A 14,957-nucleotide genomic window follows, 5' to 3' on the forward strand; every position below is an offset into this window, starting at 1 on the left:
CTATTTGTACTGATGGGAAGGAGTCCTGGCTATCCTGAGAAGAGCTGGTTTGTGCAGAGTCCAAGATACAGATTTGTTGGATTTCTGTAACCCATATTCGTTTCTGATGACAACTTTACACTTGTGTTGGCAGAACACCCACAGTGACAACTGGTGCCTATGTTTAGTCTGTCCGGGAGCTCTACCAGGGAGCGTGTTTGGGGCAAACACGGGGTCCTTTTAGCAGCTATGTCAACATCAGGCGCTTTTGGATGTGTCTTGGTAGGTCTACCCTTTTTAGTAAGCTGTCTCCCGTAGTTGCCTGTGTTTACTCTTTGGGTTGAGGGCTTGAAATTTTTAGGCATTCTTTATATCACTTGAAGTGTAATTCTTTTATTAACTTTAGCTTGTTGTGATTTTTAAAATGTCCTCCTGTAATGGCTTTCCTGTAGTTTTTGTAGCTAATTCATCTGCAGTTTGGTAGCTTAAAATACCATTGTATTCTGTCACAGTTGTGAAAGCCCAAAGTCTGAAATCAAGCTGTTGGTAGGACTGGGCTCCCTCCGGGGGCTCTATCGGGAAATCTGTTCCTTGCCTCTTCTAGCTTCTACTGGCACTTTTTGGCTGTGGCTGCATCTCTTTTTTCTGTTAATTAGCTGCTTTTGAGGTTGTCAGTCTCAAAACTCCCTGGACCTCTGTCTGAAACACGTGATTGTAATTTGGGCTCACCTGCCCAATCCAAGGTAAACTTCTCTCAAGACCCTTACGTTAACTACATCTTTTGTTACATCAGGTACTGTCCACAGATTTATGAAAACGTTATTTTACAGAAGGAAAGAGAGGCATAGGGATAGGAGTGTGGTGGACAGAGGCTCAGGAAGCCTGGGTTCTCTTTCCTCTTCTGTCACTGACTAGAGCAGGGATTCTCAACCTGGGGGTCACGATCCCGTTGGGGGTCGAACCACCCTTTCACAGGGGTCGCCTGATAACAGTAGCAAAATTACTGTTATGAAGTGGCAAGGAAAATAATTTTATGGTTGGGGGTCAACACAACACGAGGAACTGTATGAAAGGGTCGCGGCCTGAGGAAGGTTGAAAACCACTGAACTAGAGGTATAGACTTGAGTCAGACATTTGGCCTCGTTGCTCCTAGTTTTAGTTTCTTCATTGTATATGGAAGGAGTTGGATACCAACCAGTTACTGTCGTTGATTCAGATTTGTGGTGACTCCTTGTGTGTCGGAGTAAAGTTGTTCACAGGGTTTTCAGCGGCTGCTTGTCCAGAAGCAGAGCCCCAGGCCTGCCTTCTGAGGCTCACAGTAGCCTTCTAGATTTAACATTTTGATGAGATTTCTAAGTCTTCTTGGGAGTTTGTATTTAATGAATTATTGTTCTTGCAGTGGTAATTTATAAATGTGAGTCAGCATAGCCCTTCCTGTGGTGATCTTGCCAGGAATAATGACTACTAAGCTGATTGTCAGCTTCACGGGATAAAAAGCCTGTATTTGGTGATTGCATAGTTCAACCTTTTGAAGGAAAAGACTTTCTAAACGGATGTGATGGGCTAGCCTTGTGTTTTAACTCATTCTAACGACTAGAAATTGTTTGCGACAAGGAGGCTGTGAACGGGACCTGGGTCTCCTCCGGGTCGTGGCTGTCAGTTGCCTTGGGGGGCAGTGGTGGCTCCTTGTGTGCAGAGTAGAATTGCGCCGTAGGGTGTTCAAAGCTGGCTTTCTAGACACACATTGCCAGGTTGGCCTTTTGAGGTACCTCTATCCTTTCTGCTACTCGTTGACCACTTTAAGAGTTGATTCACCCAGCGACCTCTCGAGGATTAGTAGTTAGAACTGGACACTGACAGGCTGTCTCTGTGTAACAAACTAGGATGTGCACAGAGTACGAAAGGTTTACTTTTCAGTCTGATGGCGGGGGCTTTGAAAAGTTCATAGGACAATTCCATTGTCGTTTCATTTCATTTTTCCATGAGCTTTTTTGAAACCTTGCATTCTTAAAGTACACTGAATAACTTCATTTTGAGAAAGGACACTAGGAAAGCATGGAATTAAGATGCTTAGCTGAAAGTACTGTTTCAAGATCAAGTTTTATAACTCATTCTTCCTTCTCCCATGGAGAGGAGGAACCATATTGAATTCAAGCATTCCTTTGATTGTAATCTATATTTCTTAGAATAAAGCAAGTTCATATCTGTGCCAACAGGCATAATTATGTTGGAAGAAAATGCCCTGTGCTAAAGAGGTCAACTAACAGACTGGAAAATCTATCTTAAGTTTGTTCTGTGGCAAATCCTTGAACTCTGTGTGCTTTGTTTTTATCCCTAAATCAGTAAAACTCACTTACCTCACAGGGAGTTGTGGAGGGTAATAATATACTGCTAGTTTGTTCAGTATTGTACGACAGTAAATTATATCCAAGGATCTGATAAAACGTTAGGCCAACCTCATTTATATGAATAGTTGGAGACAAGCACAGATAAAACTTACAGATAATTCAGAAAATGTATTAAAGTTTTTTTAACTTCCTCTAGTTTCAAATATTTTCCCTTTATTTGCTGTATATTTTCCATTGTCTTGTTATTTTTCCTCAGCAGACCTCTGAAATAGGAAAAATAGCTAAACACCATGTTAGGTGGCAAAGGGATTAATTCGTCAGGAGAACGTTGCAAGCTAATGTTTGTATGTATATAATAATATAACTTCAAACTCAGAAAGAACTAAGAATTTGCAATTGTGTGGATATTTTGATGCCCATTCTCTCAACAGTTGCTAGAACAAAAAGACAATCAGGAAGGAAACCAACCTGATTGACCTCTCTAGAATACTCCACTCAAGGGCGGCGGAATATACTCTTTTCACCAAGATGGACCATCTTCTTGAACATAGAACAAGACTCATTTAAAAGAATTTTATCACATAATGTCTATATTCTTACCACAATGGAATTAAATTAGAAATCAGAACATCTGGGGAAATAGCCAAATGCTTGAAATCAAAACCCATGTAACTCATGGATCAATGAAAAAAATTACATAAATATTAGAAAGTATTTTGAAATGAATGAAAATGAGAACCTGGCATACCAACATTTATGCTAAAGGTGTACTCAGAGGGAAATTTATAGAATCAAACAATTTTATTAAAACAGGAATGGTCTAACGTCATGACTTCAAGGCCCTAGAAAAAGAAGTTATGTTAAATCGAAAGTGAGCAGAAGGAAAAAAAGAAAAAGCATAATTAATGAAATGTAAAAGAAAATTACAAAAATTAAAAAATTTATAGATTTAACAGGTCTGATGAAGAAAAAGCAAATTGTCAGCGTCAGGAATAGGATCATGGATGTGAGTAGTGACCATTATAGACCAACAGTTCTCAACCTGTGGGCCGGGACCCCTTTGGGGTTCGAAGCACCCTTTCACAGGGATTGCCTAAGACTATGTGAAAACACATATTTCCGATGGTCTTAGGAACTGAGAAACGGCTTCTCTATCTGACTCCAGGTGGGTCCACCCACATGCAGATATGCCCACATATGAGTACCCATCGTGTAGACTGTTAACCATGCTATACCATGCTTCAAGACAAAATTTCATTTATTTGTAATTAGAAATAAATACTTCACAATATATGATTATATATTGTTTTGTGATTAATCACTGTGCTTTAATTATGTTCAATTTATAACAATGAAAATACATCCTGCCTATCAAATATTTACATGATGGTTCATAACAGTAGCAAAATTACAGTTAATGAAGTAGCAACAATTTTATGGTTGGGGGGTCACCACAACATGAGGAACTGTATGAAAGGGTCACGGCATGAGGAAGGTTGAGAACCACTGCTATAAAGAGTGAAAAGGTAATCGGGTAATATTATATAATGTAATATCATAAATACATCAATATATTCATGTCTTAGACAAAATGAATTGAAAGACAAACACCCCCAAAGCTCACTTAAATACAGAATCTTATTACCCTTGTCTTCACAGTGGTACAGCACTAGCCTGCTAACTAAAAGATGTCACGCCAAACCCACCTGAGCCATTCCACAAGAGGGAAGCTGTGAAACAATTTCTAGCCTTGGGAACCCTATGGGACAGTTTATTCTGCCCTATGTATTAGAGCTTAAATTCTGAGCACGTGTTTGCAGAAGTGAAAATCCAAAATCCATTTGCTGGTGAATTAGGCTGCCCTTTAAATCCCTTTTGACCCTTAACTGGGGCTAAGAACAATCTTGCCCTCAGGCAGAGTGCATTGCAAAGTGTATCACCCCTCACCTCTCTCCAAGCCAGCTCCTGGAAAGGGTAGTCTCCACTAGGGGCTTGTCTGGATGTGTCTGATGGAGATCCCTGTACTGCAAGTCATTCATAGCCATATCAGTCTTGTTCTGACGGCTTGGGTCGGAAGGCTCAGGACCAGTCTTGTAAGCTCTACCATAATGTACGGGTCCCAGTCATGGTTCTGTTCTGTTTCTATAGTCTCCCCTGTGACTGTGATCTACCAATCATGAATTTGTAGCACTTTCCCTTGTGCCTATTTAAGTAGCTGTGTGATTATGAATCCTTGGTTGCCACCTAGCCTTAAACTGATGGTCTCCCTCACATTCTCTTGTCTGTGCCATGTTTAAGACTTGAAAAATGTTTTATCATAAATTATATAACACCTGTGTAGTTGCTATGAGTTGATATGAATCCACTGCAATGGCTATGGTTTTACATTATTAAGGAAATGGAATTTGTAGTTCAAAACCTTCCCACTAAGAACTACAGATGCAATGACTTTGCCGGTCAATGTGTTGGGACTCTTCAAGAAGTAATGCCATCTCTACACACCATCCTGGAAGAAAAGAAGAGGGAATCTTACCAAAACATTAGTTACTTATAATATTGTATCTGCTATTTGATTAATATGTTTCAATTTATATGTTTCAAAGTCAGCCAGCCCTATGAAGTAGGTCAGATAACCAACACTCAGGCTAAGTATACTCTAATTTGACCTTGTGATCTGGTTGGAATAGAACCCACAGCTCTGTTCTTGTACTGATCTTCTCACTGTTAACAAAGGCACCCTTTCTAACAATCTTCAGTCAGGTTAACCAGTGCTGGCTTAGGAGAAATTTTTAAAATCCTAAGTCTTACACAGACTAGATTTAGACTCAGTACCCATGTGATGCTTGATAATACTGACACTATACTATCAAATAATTTTAGAGCAAAATTCAGAATTGTTATATTGACCATCTCTTTGGCATAGGATTTGAATTAAAACAATAATTGGAAACTGAAGCAAAAAAAAGTCCGAGGGGGGGCGGGGGCTGTATGGATTTGACTTAAGTAACCTATCAGATGACTCAGTTGAATTGCTGGGTGGTCTGAAAATGATGTCCCTTTGGCCATTTATCTGGTGGTGGCCTTTCATTGCATTTAACTATCAATATATCTGAAGTGTAGAGTACACTTTTATGATATTGTGGCATAGTAACTCACACTTAAATGTCAATAAAGACACTTGTAAAGACCTGCAGAGTTCAGTAACTTCTGGTATGGGTTTGTTTTTCCTGTCACCACCTATTGTGTATAAATATATATTTTTACAGCTTTTAAATTGTCGCAGGAAGAAATTGGTCAGGATCATAATAGATGTCCAAGAAGCTGCCAAGGATCCCCTTGTGAGGGATCGGGAGAAGTTCAACACTGGTTGACTTTCTAAATTGTAGGCTGTGGCTTAATATAGTCATAATGCAGATACACTAAGGTAAAGACAAAGCACAAAATTATGGCATATGGTGAAGGAATGCCCTTTTTGTTGTATGATGTTTTACCATCTACGTTCTTACTTCAGTTACAGAAAAGCTCCTTTTTTTATCAGCATGTATTTACCAGACTTCTAGGGTATTGGTTAAATTCTAATATGTTCTCAGCGATTAGAGATGCTTGGGAGATTTTTGTTTGATTACTCAAAATATCTCTTTTGCCTCAGTCAAGACTTATGTATCCAGCTTAGCATATATAGGCCCTTCTGTGGAAGACTTGTTGAAATGACCTGAAGGGGCCTTTGTAACTCAAGCCACTGATGTCAGAAATCTGTGCAAGCTAGTTGATGTCCAGGGCAAGCACTGAGCCTTCGTTTTCTGACCCTAATTTTACCTGGGGGAGGTAAAAACGTGAGTTCTCTTTTAACACCTCCTTATTTTGTGAGCGCGATCTGCTAGGTAGTATGTACAAATCTGAAATGCATGGTGACCAGTGCAGCCCACCACAGGTTGAGTCAGTTCCGACTGAGCAACTCTATAGGACAGAGCAGAACTGCCTCATAAGGTTTCCAAGGTGGTTGAACTTTTAGAGGTACACTGCCACATTGTTAGCCCAGAGTGCACAGTGTGTGAGACCCGGCCCTTTAGTTAGCAGTAGGGTGGCATCGGGGCTCCTAAACTCTACTCAAGCATTGCTGTTATTCACTTTTCTTTATGAGGAAATATCCAGGTTCTGTGTACATGGTGGCAAGGTCAACTATTTAGTCTATTCTTCATCGCATTTAATTCAGATTAACACCCGGTGAGATTCTAGGGCCCTGAGCTGAGTTCAAGACATTCTAGGGAGAGTTAGTTCTTGGACAGCACCATTTGGAAGGCAGTGTCCATAGTGGTGCCAGCTTCTGTTTCCTCATAGATTTTGAACAGTTACATATCTAGCCTTTTACCCAACCGTGAGTTTCAGCATGCTCGAAGTTTAAAGATGACAGACACTTGAAAGAAGAAATCTAGTAGCTTTTTAAAAGATCGCTTAAAATTATTTTGAGGGGGTAGCGGGGAGGGAGTGGGGAAATGAGCTGATACCAAGGGCTCAAGTAGAAAACAAATGTTTTGAGGATGAGGGAAATAAATGTACAAAAGTGCTTGACACAATGGGTGTATGTATGGATTGTGATGAGTTGTACGAGCCCCCAATAAAATGATTTTAAGAACATTATTTTGTGAGACTGTTCTGGTAACGAGATAATCAAGCATCTGGATGTACTGTTGAATATACTCGTTTTCGAGCAGCTCTGAGGAAGATGTCTTACAGTCCACATTCACTTTTGTTTTTGAATGGTGGTCAGAATGGTGGGGAGAGCGGCCACGCAAAATGTATAAATAAGGCAGCTTGTACCTGCAATCACACTGTGTGTGTGTTTATGTAAAAGAGCAACAGGCTCTTCTCTCCCTGGCTCACTGGAGCAGGGTGGCTTCCTAGATAACCAATGACCAAGGCTACTTTGCCACAGAATGGTGATTCTGGCACTGTGGTTGAAGCAGTGCCTTGGCCTGATTTTTAAAAGATCGTGTACTGGAGCTGTGCTAGCTGAAGGGAAAACGTTTCCTCTTTCGACACTCCTCTCTGTTAAAGTGTGTGCTCTCTATATGTGGCTTGTTAATGATAGGGGTGTTAACAACCACAGTTAATCTTTCTCCTCAACTCTTTCCTAATCCAGTCTTTTAAATAGACATTTAAAAAGCTTTTAACTTCTTTTGAATTGGGAGCTGCTCATGGGCTTTCCGTGGAGGTGGAGTGATAGTTATCAGCCCATTTAACAAAACCTGAGACGCTCTGGACAGCTGTAATGTGCATCTCTGTGCTGTTTTTGTTAAAAAGCCACATGGCTAATACTTTGAAAATCATAAATCCAGTGGAAAAAACATCTTAATAGAGGGCATCTTCATTTTATGCTGTATGTGCTACATGCTGAAGACCATCACTATTTCAAAATCCTTTAAAAGAAGAAGACATAGGGCCAATTAAAATTATTCTTTGTTGCTTTGTTTGCATTGGGTTTCTGTGCTGCCGTAAGGCTGCCAGTACAGAGGACTTACTGAAGCCAATGACGTAGCTGACAATTGAGTCTTTACCCAAGCCACTTCTCTTTCCCTGAGGACTTTAAAGGAACAGTGGGAACCGAGCCAACCGAAGTTGCCCATCAGTGGCATAATTAATAGGAAAAGGAGACTTGGTGGTGCTGTGAGTTAGGTGTTGGACTGCTGGCCTAAAGGTTGGTGGTTCACCACCAGCTGTTCCTCTGGAGAAAGATGAGCCCTGTGTCTATAATGGTGCACAGTCTCTGTCCCTACGAGTCGGGATTGGCGTGAGGGCAGTGGGTAATGTGAGAGGGAGCCTTACATACACTTTCCCTGTCCATTTGCCCTGGCTTGCTTTCTGGGGCATTTGGCTGCCTTAAGTGGGCATTTAAAATGAACAGTAAAGAGCCCATTTTCACATTTGGTTGGGCTACTGCCTCTTAGTAATTGTTTCCCATCCCTTTTGAAAGTGTAAAGAAAGCTTAGAGAAAGATTTAGAATTATGTATGCTTTTTGCTCATACATAATGGTGAAAATAAAATTTGCTACACAAAGCCACTGAGACAGCTGGCATTGAAGAGTGGTGACTGACAGAAGGCACCAGAGCAGAACCTGAACTGGACAGAGCAGGCCTCAGAGACCGCACAGTGATCCAGTGGTTCCAGGACTGACTGATTCATGCAAAGAGCTAACTGCTGCATATGTTTTTCTTCTATGTCTCCCCAGCTTTTGGTAATGCCTCCTTTTTCTCTCATTGCTGGGGACTGACAGTTTCAAACTTCCTTCTTAACCTCATTTGTATGGCATATTTTACCCCCCTCTTCTCTTATTGCTTCACCACCACCACCACCCTTTTTTCTTTTTCATTTTTTAAAAAAGATTCATCTGTTAAAGCAGTCTCCTGTCAACGTCTTGGAATGTGGGTTCTGGCTGCGCCTGACCACAAAGCTCTTTGATGTTTTTTTTTTTTCCCAAGCCTTCTCACTGTAGCTGCTTTTCCCAGCATTCCGAGGCCAATAAGGTGAATTTGTCATGCATCCTTGACATGAAGTGTTCGTGGAACCTGCTGTTTTCTTCTGTCCTCAAGGATTTTAGTTGCTCGAATCTACCTGTAGTAGTTGATGCTTTTACCAGAAACTCCGTCTATATTCAAGACAAGGCTGAGAGCTGCTGTGCCTGAAAGATGCACTAGAAACTTGAGAAGCTGCGCCCCCTTCCCAGGGAGATTTCCACAAGGATAAGGTTGCGCTCAGAGGCTCATCCTCTCTTCCTTCCGTCATGGTATCAGGATTCTACCTTAATCACTCCATCATCCTGCCAGCCATGTCTCATTTCTCATACTGAAATGCTCCCTTCCAAGCGCAGCGTGAACCACCAGTCTTGATGCTTTATCTGGTCCCAGGCTAGCGCTAGCCCTTAAATTGTCCGTCTGGCTTTGTGTTTCATTTGACCCTAATACACTGGGTCGTTCTGTCTAAAAGAGAATTATGCCCCCTCCAATGTCTGAGTGCATTTCTCATTTCTTACTGCTGCTCCTGAGCAGATCTGTAACTTCAAGGTTAAGATAAGACACATTCCATCAGAACTATGTCGTCATCCTTGCCAGCTTCTGATCTGTGACTGTCCGGGAGATTTACAAGACAATTGCATGCCATTCTTTACAGAATATTATGGTTGGACTCTGACTTCTGGCATCAGGCCCAGTTTGATTTGTCAGCTGTTCTAAAACCCATTTCCAAAAAAGAAGGGACCTCGGCCCATGTGCCCTTTAGGTACTTCTTAAGGATGAAAGGGAAGGAATGGCTCTGGCTCCCTATTTCCTGACGTGTAATTTTTGACATGGACACCGAATAATTTCGTATATTCACTTGCTAAATTTACCCCTTTTTGGTGAAAGTTTTCCCAGGATTTTAAATGTTGCTGCCCTTCTTTTCTGTCCTGATCCCTGTGTAGAATTGCTATCTGCCATAGGTTATACGTTGGGCTGTTAGCCCAAGTAAATCATCAGTTTGAACCCACCAACCACTCCAGGGGGAAAAGACAAGGCTTTCTGCTTCCTTACTGATTTACAGCCTTGGCAACCCTTAGGGGCAGTCCTACCCTGCCCTAAGAGGATCCCTATGAATTGGAATTAACTCACTGGCAGTGAGTTTGGTTTCTTGTTTAGTTTAGTCCTTTAATTCTGCACTGCTCAGAAGAGTTTTAAGGAATATGAGTAAGTATTTTACTCAGGAGGAACATACCAACCCTCTTTCTTTTTTTTTTTTTTACCAACCCTCTTTTCAAAAGGTTTATTAGTTTCCGGTGTCTAATTAACAAAATTACCCCTCCTCTCTTGCTATTTACTATACTAACATGTTGAACTGCAGGAGTTACTTTACCCTATAGCATGGGATACAGTTTTCACAGCTTAGGAATTTGGAGGGTCACATGATTCCTGCTCCTGTTATAGTCAGCCTTTGCATATTTTTAAAAAAGCTTCTCTTAGGGGGACATAACAGCTCTCTGGTTTCAGCATAAACTCGCTCTCTTTCCCTAGGAGGGAGGCAATTGGGATTTATTTGGCATGTTTTAATGATGCAGAATTAGATGTGAAATTTATTTACACGAGCTCACCCATGGCAAGTTAATCACACAATCAGGACCCCGAGCTAACTCCTTTGGCATTGTTCTCATATCCCTAGCTGAGAAAAGTTAAAAAGAGAAAGAAGAGACCAAAAGGACCGATAGCTTGATAGCGGCATTCAAATTTGAGAAAATCCCCTATGACTGATTTTTTTAAAAACTTTGCTCTCATGTCCTAGTTTCCTCTTCACTGCAAAAATAATCATCTGTCTCCGCTCTTCCCTTAGTTGGACTCTCTACTTCTGCTGGTCTTTTCCCCCTCATTTTCCTTCTCAGATCTGTGGCTATTAAACAGATTTGGGGATGCCCTTAAGTGTACTGTAGAGCCCAGACAAAGGAAAGTTACATAACTTCAGTCAATAAGTATCTCTCTCTATCTCAGCCCTCAAGTATTAAAGATTTTTGTGATAGGGAGTTGTTTATTAGTATTAAAAGGGGCTTTTAAACGTACATGTAAAGATGGAGTTAACAGATAATGGAATTTTTTCAAGAGCATTTTGAAGCCCTCTCATATCCAAACCCAAACCAAACTTACTGCCATCCAGTCGGTGCCAAATCCTCCGGAGCCTGTAGGTCTGAGTAGTACTGCCTGCCCCCGTGAGCTTCCAAGACCCTTAACTCCTCATGGAAGTAAAAGGCACTGTCACGTCCCGCGAGCCTCTGGCTGGTCTCGCCACTACTTTTGGTAAGCCTCCGGAATATCAGGTAGGTGATAATTAACAAATGTTTGACATTATTACAAAGACAAGTAATGAGAAAGGGGACAAATACAACAGTAAGGATTTTGGCTGCACTGCCCAGTCCTCCTCCTCCCCCCGCCCCCCAGTTACAATTTCGATTGAAAAATAGATGTTTTGGTAGTACTTCAAATCTATTTCTCAATAGAAATAAAAGCGTATCTCTTAGAAATCCCACTCATCTTTTTCCTGTAATTCTTCCCCCCCCCCCCAGCAATTTTAATTAACTTCAGCGACAGATGGCACAAAGGACCTTGTCTAAAGTGCTTCTGGTGGGCTGGCTTAGGGGGTGGAGGTTTGTACTGATTCTAATGTAGAAGAACTATTTTCCCCTCCCCCTTCAGTTGAGCTATAATCCTGTTAGATGGTCTTAAAATGCTATTGATTAATTCTCAATGCTCTTGGAGAAATAGGCACAAGGTTCACATTTAAAACCTAAGAAGCCATTTTCTTGGGCCCTGAGTGCCATAGCTTTGAGACCAAGAAAGGTACCTTCCAATTTCTCCACCCAGTCTTGACTGAAAAGGAAAGTTGTGCTTTTTAACTTTTCCGTTTGCCTCTGCGCTTGCGGCGGCCTTCCTGGGGCCCCCCCATACGGCTGGCAGTTGCCATGGCAACGGACTGGGACAGCTGCGCAGTGGCGCCCAGGCAGCTGGGTGGGGGCGGGGAGCTGCCAGCCCGCCAACCCCCAGACCTGGGAGGGGAAGGCCCCTTCAGTTAGCCCAGAGGGAGAGAAAGAACTGGGGCGATCCGGTAGGTAAAGGAGGAAACCCCAATTCGTCTTGTACCTTTGGGGAGCCTCTTCTGCATGAAGGTTTAAAGGGAGATTTTCTCTTCCCTCCCTCAAACAGAAGAACACATATGTAAATCCTTGTTTTTCCTGGTGAGGCAGGAGAGGCCATAGCCACAATGCTTAATGCATGCTTCTAGCATGGGGCTGGTTTTAACCCTAGCGCCCTGACCCAAACTGCTCCGCTCCCGGAAATTCCAAGGTGAGTGGGGTGGGGGTGGGGTGCTCTCCCTGGAATATGCCATTTCCTGTCTCTGCTGAGGTTGGAGGCTGGTGGTATTTCAAATAAACCAAATCAGCTCTGTTTTCTTGAAGCTCCAGCTCTCTCTCATTTAAATACACGGAGAAATTATTTTTAAACGCCCTACCTACGTTCTGCCCCAGCCCCTCTTCCAAATAAACCGTTTTAATGAAAATTGTTGAATCCCAGGTCAGTAATAAGGGTTCGTTGAGTTTTGGTAGTTCCCCACTATATTTTGTGGGGGAGTCAGTTTGTGAATTTGAAATACACAGAAAAATGCAACTTTTTTTTCCACTTGATTTGAATGTAATTCGAGATTGATCGTTGCTCTCTCTGGGAGTAGTCTTCTGGTTAGGGACATTTTAGGACATGCTGAAAAAATCTTCAACGATGACAGCAAAATAAAAATGAGGTTTAGCTTAAGAAAACAAATCCTGCTACTTTATAATCTAGCCTGTAGGCACCATTTAACATGGCTAAGGAAGAATTGTCAAAGGTGATTATGATAACAACAGCATGGTACTTTAAAAAACTAGCTTCTCGCTTGAGTGCCCCTGGTGTGCATATTTCTGGGTTTAACTCAGTCCCCATTTGTGTTCCCCTGCTTCTCCTTGAGCCTGTGAATGGCCCCTCTGTATTTTGAGGCTTCATGTTGATGCTGAGTCTGGGACCTGACTTCTTTTTCTTCCTCCTCTTCCTTTGCTCCAGAGTCAACTGCAGCTGAAAAAAAGTTGAGGTACCCTTACTGTTTGGGTTAGTTGAGTCTTGGGAATTAACTGAACAGTCAAGTGGCTAATTTTGGATTTTAGGACTAAAATTTTGACTCTTGCCACCCCTGCCCCACAAGGGAGCTGGCTAAAGGTTTCGTGTGTCTGAGGTGTCAGCTTGCCTTTGCGAGCTGATGGATACTCTATGAAGGAGCAAGCTCAATTTGTTTAAATGAATGTACCCAGTCACTGAAAACGTGGCGAAAGATGCCTGAGCAGGCTTGGATTTTTGTTTTTCTTTTAATGCTACCATTCAAGATGCTCAGAGCAGAGCAAAAGTTCTATTTTAGCTGTTCTATTCTAATTCTTTTAATTGAAGATCTTCCACATTTTTCCTTGAGTGCCTGGCTTGTTGAAAATAGTTTTTTAAAGTAGCCAGGAGTTTACACCCCACGCTGTTTGTCTTTTAGATTATGAAATGAAGAAGCAAGTTCATAAGTTTTATCTTTTTTAATGAAGGGAAAGTTGCGGATGGGAAAGTAGAACCCGACCCAATTTTTAAATTAAATTCTTAGGGCTTGTTGGTAGAATGGTCCAGGAGTGAAAAGAGGCTGCATGGCAACTTTGTGTCCTTGTACCTGCTATCCCCATCCGGAAGGGACATCTTCTTCTAACAGGAATTCTAATCATGTCCTTCCCATTTGCAGGAACCCGCTGGCTTAGTTCTTCAGGTGGGACAGTGAGACATGGGAAAGAAAACCAAGCGGACAGCCGACAGTTCTTCTTCAGAGGATGAGGAGGAGTATGTCGTGGAGAAGGTGCTAGACAGGCGTGTGGTTAAGGGCCAAGTGGAATATCTTCTGAAGTGGAAAGGCTTTTCTGAGTAAGTGCCCTCTCTCAGACTTTGTGACTCTGCAGGAGTTGACACATTTGGTTCCTTCCCGAAAAGCCACTGCCATCCTTGTCTTTCTCCTTCCCTTCCCTGCATCCTTTTCTCGTTGCTCTGGTGGAGCTGGCCTGCTTCTGAAAGGCAGTGTAATGAGTGGGCTAGGCATACAGGTTGCCTGGGTAGATAGGTGTTCCACACTTAAAATACAAGCTGCACACAGCACCTTCCCAAAATGACTTAATCATTTCACCTCCTCTACAAAAGCTAGGGATAAAACCTAGTACTTCCTCCATAGGGTTTTCGGGTAGACAGACAGAACCTGACCCACAAAGAGCTGGTATAAGTGTTATCTGTTATTAGTATTCTTTTCGATGCACCTAAACTAAGATGTATACGTTGAGTAAAATAAATCACTTTCACTGTCCAGCAGTTTCAGAAGTGCTGCCAGAAGAACCACCGCCTTAGGGAGAGAGTTAGATCTGAGGCCTCAGCTCTCTCTCTCTCTCTCTCTCTCTCTCTCTCTCACACACACACACACACACACACACACACACACACACACTTTCTTGGGGGATGGGGGGCATTTTTCTAAAACAAAGGCCTAAGTGAAAGGAATTTGCATTAAATACTCAATATACACCACCTAATTTAAACTTTTTCTAACTTTAAGACTTGTTTTTATTAATTACCATGGTGGGAGTAGTCTTTAAACTTTAAAAGCCACATAACACGCTAGTGTGTAGTGAATGTGCATCTGTAACAGAGAAATTGCCATTTCAGCATTACTTCATATGCACAATACCATGGCACTATTACTGTGTTCATGTCTTGCAGCCATCACCCATAACAGAAGGTCACAGAGACCTAGTGGCATAGCTGCTTACCCATTGAGCTGTTAACCACAAGGGCAGCAGTTTGAACGAAGAGGAGAAAGATGAGACTTCAACTTCTGTAAAGATGTAGTGCTTCAGATACCCTTGGGGGCAGTTCCCCTGTGCTGGAAGGGCCTTTTATGAGTCAGTGGCAATGAGGGATGGGTACAGAAACTTAGTAGTATCTCCTAAATAACGGAATCCCCTTTTCCTGCTGACTCAGGCCCATCCCTGGTAACCATTCATAACCTTGGGTCTATATATGTTT

The 14,957-nt window shown here is 42.0% G+C and overlaps 1 protein-coding gene across 4 annotated transcripts in view; it reads left to right on the forward strand.

Annotated features, from left to right (window-relative positions):
- The window catches only part of CBX5 (chromobox 5), a 37,935-nt gene that overhangs the window by 6,436 nt on the left and 16,542 nt on the right, over positions 1-14,957 (forward strand). For 2 of the 4 annotated variants that reach the window (XM_045296327.1, XM_004716888.2), the window contains exon 2: positions 13,636-13,811. In XM_045296327.1, coding sequence (XP_045152262.1) covers positions 13,675-13,811 — 137 coding nt within the window. In that variant the 5' untranslated portion in view covers positions 13,636-13,674. Of the gene's footprint in view, positions 1-11,864; positions 11,944-12,079; positions 12,183-13,635; positions 13,812-14,957 lie in introns of those variants that run through there. The other 2 variants (XM_004716889.2, XM_004716890.3) reach the window with 2 other exon arrangements.

The sequence above is a fragment of the Echinops telfairi genome, unplaced genomic scaffold, assembly GCF_000313985.2.
Source record: "Echinops telfairi isolate 266 unplaced genomic scaffold, ASM31398v2 ScPeMD7_7404;HRSCAF=8442, whole genome shotgun sequence".
In the NCBI taxonomy this organism is placed as follows: Eukaryota; Metazoa; Chordata; class Mammalia; order Afrosoricida; family Tenrecidae; genus Echinops; species Echinops telfairi.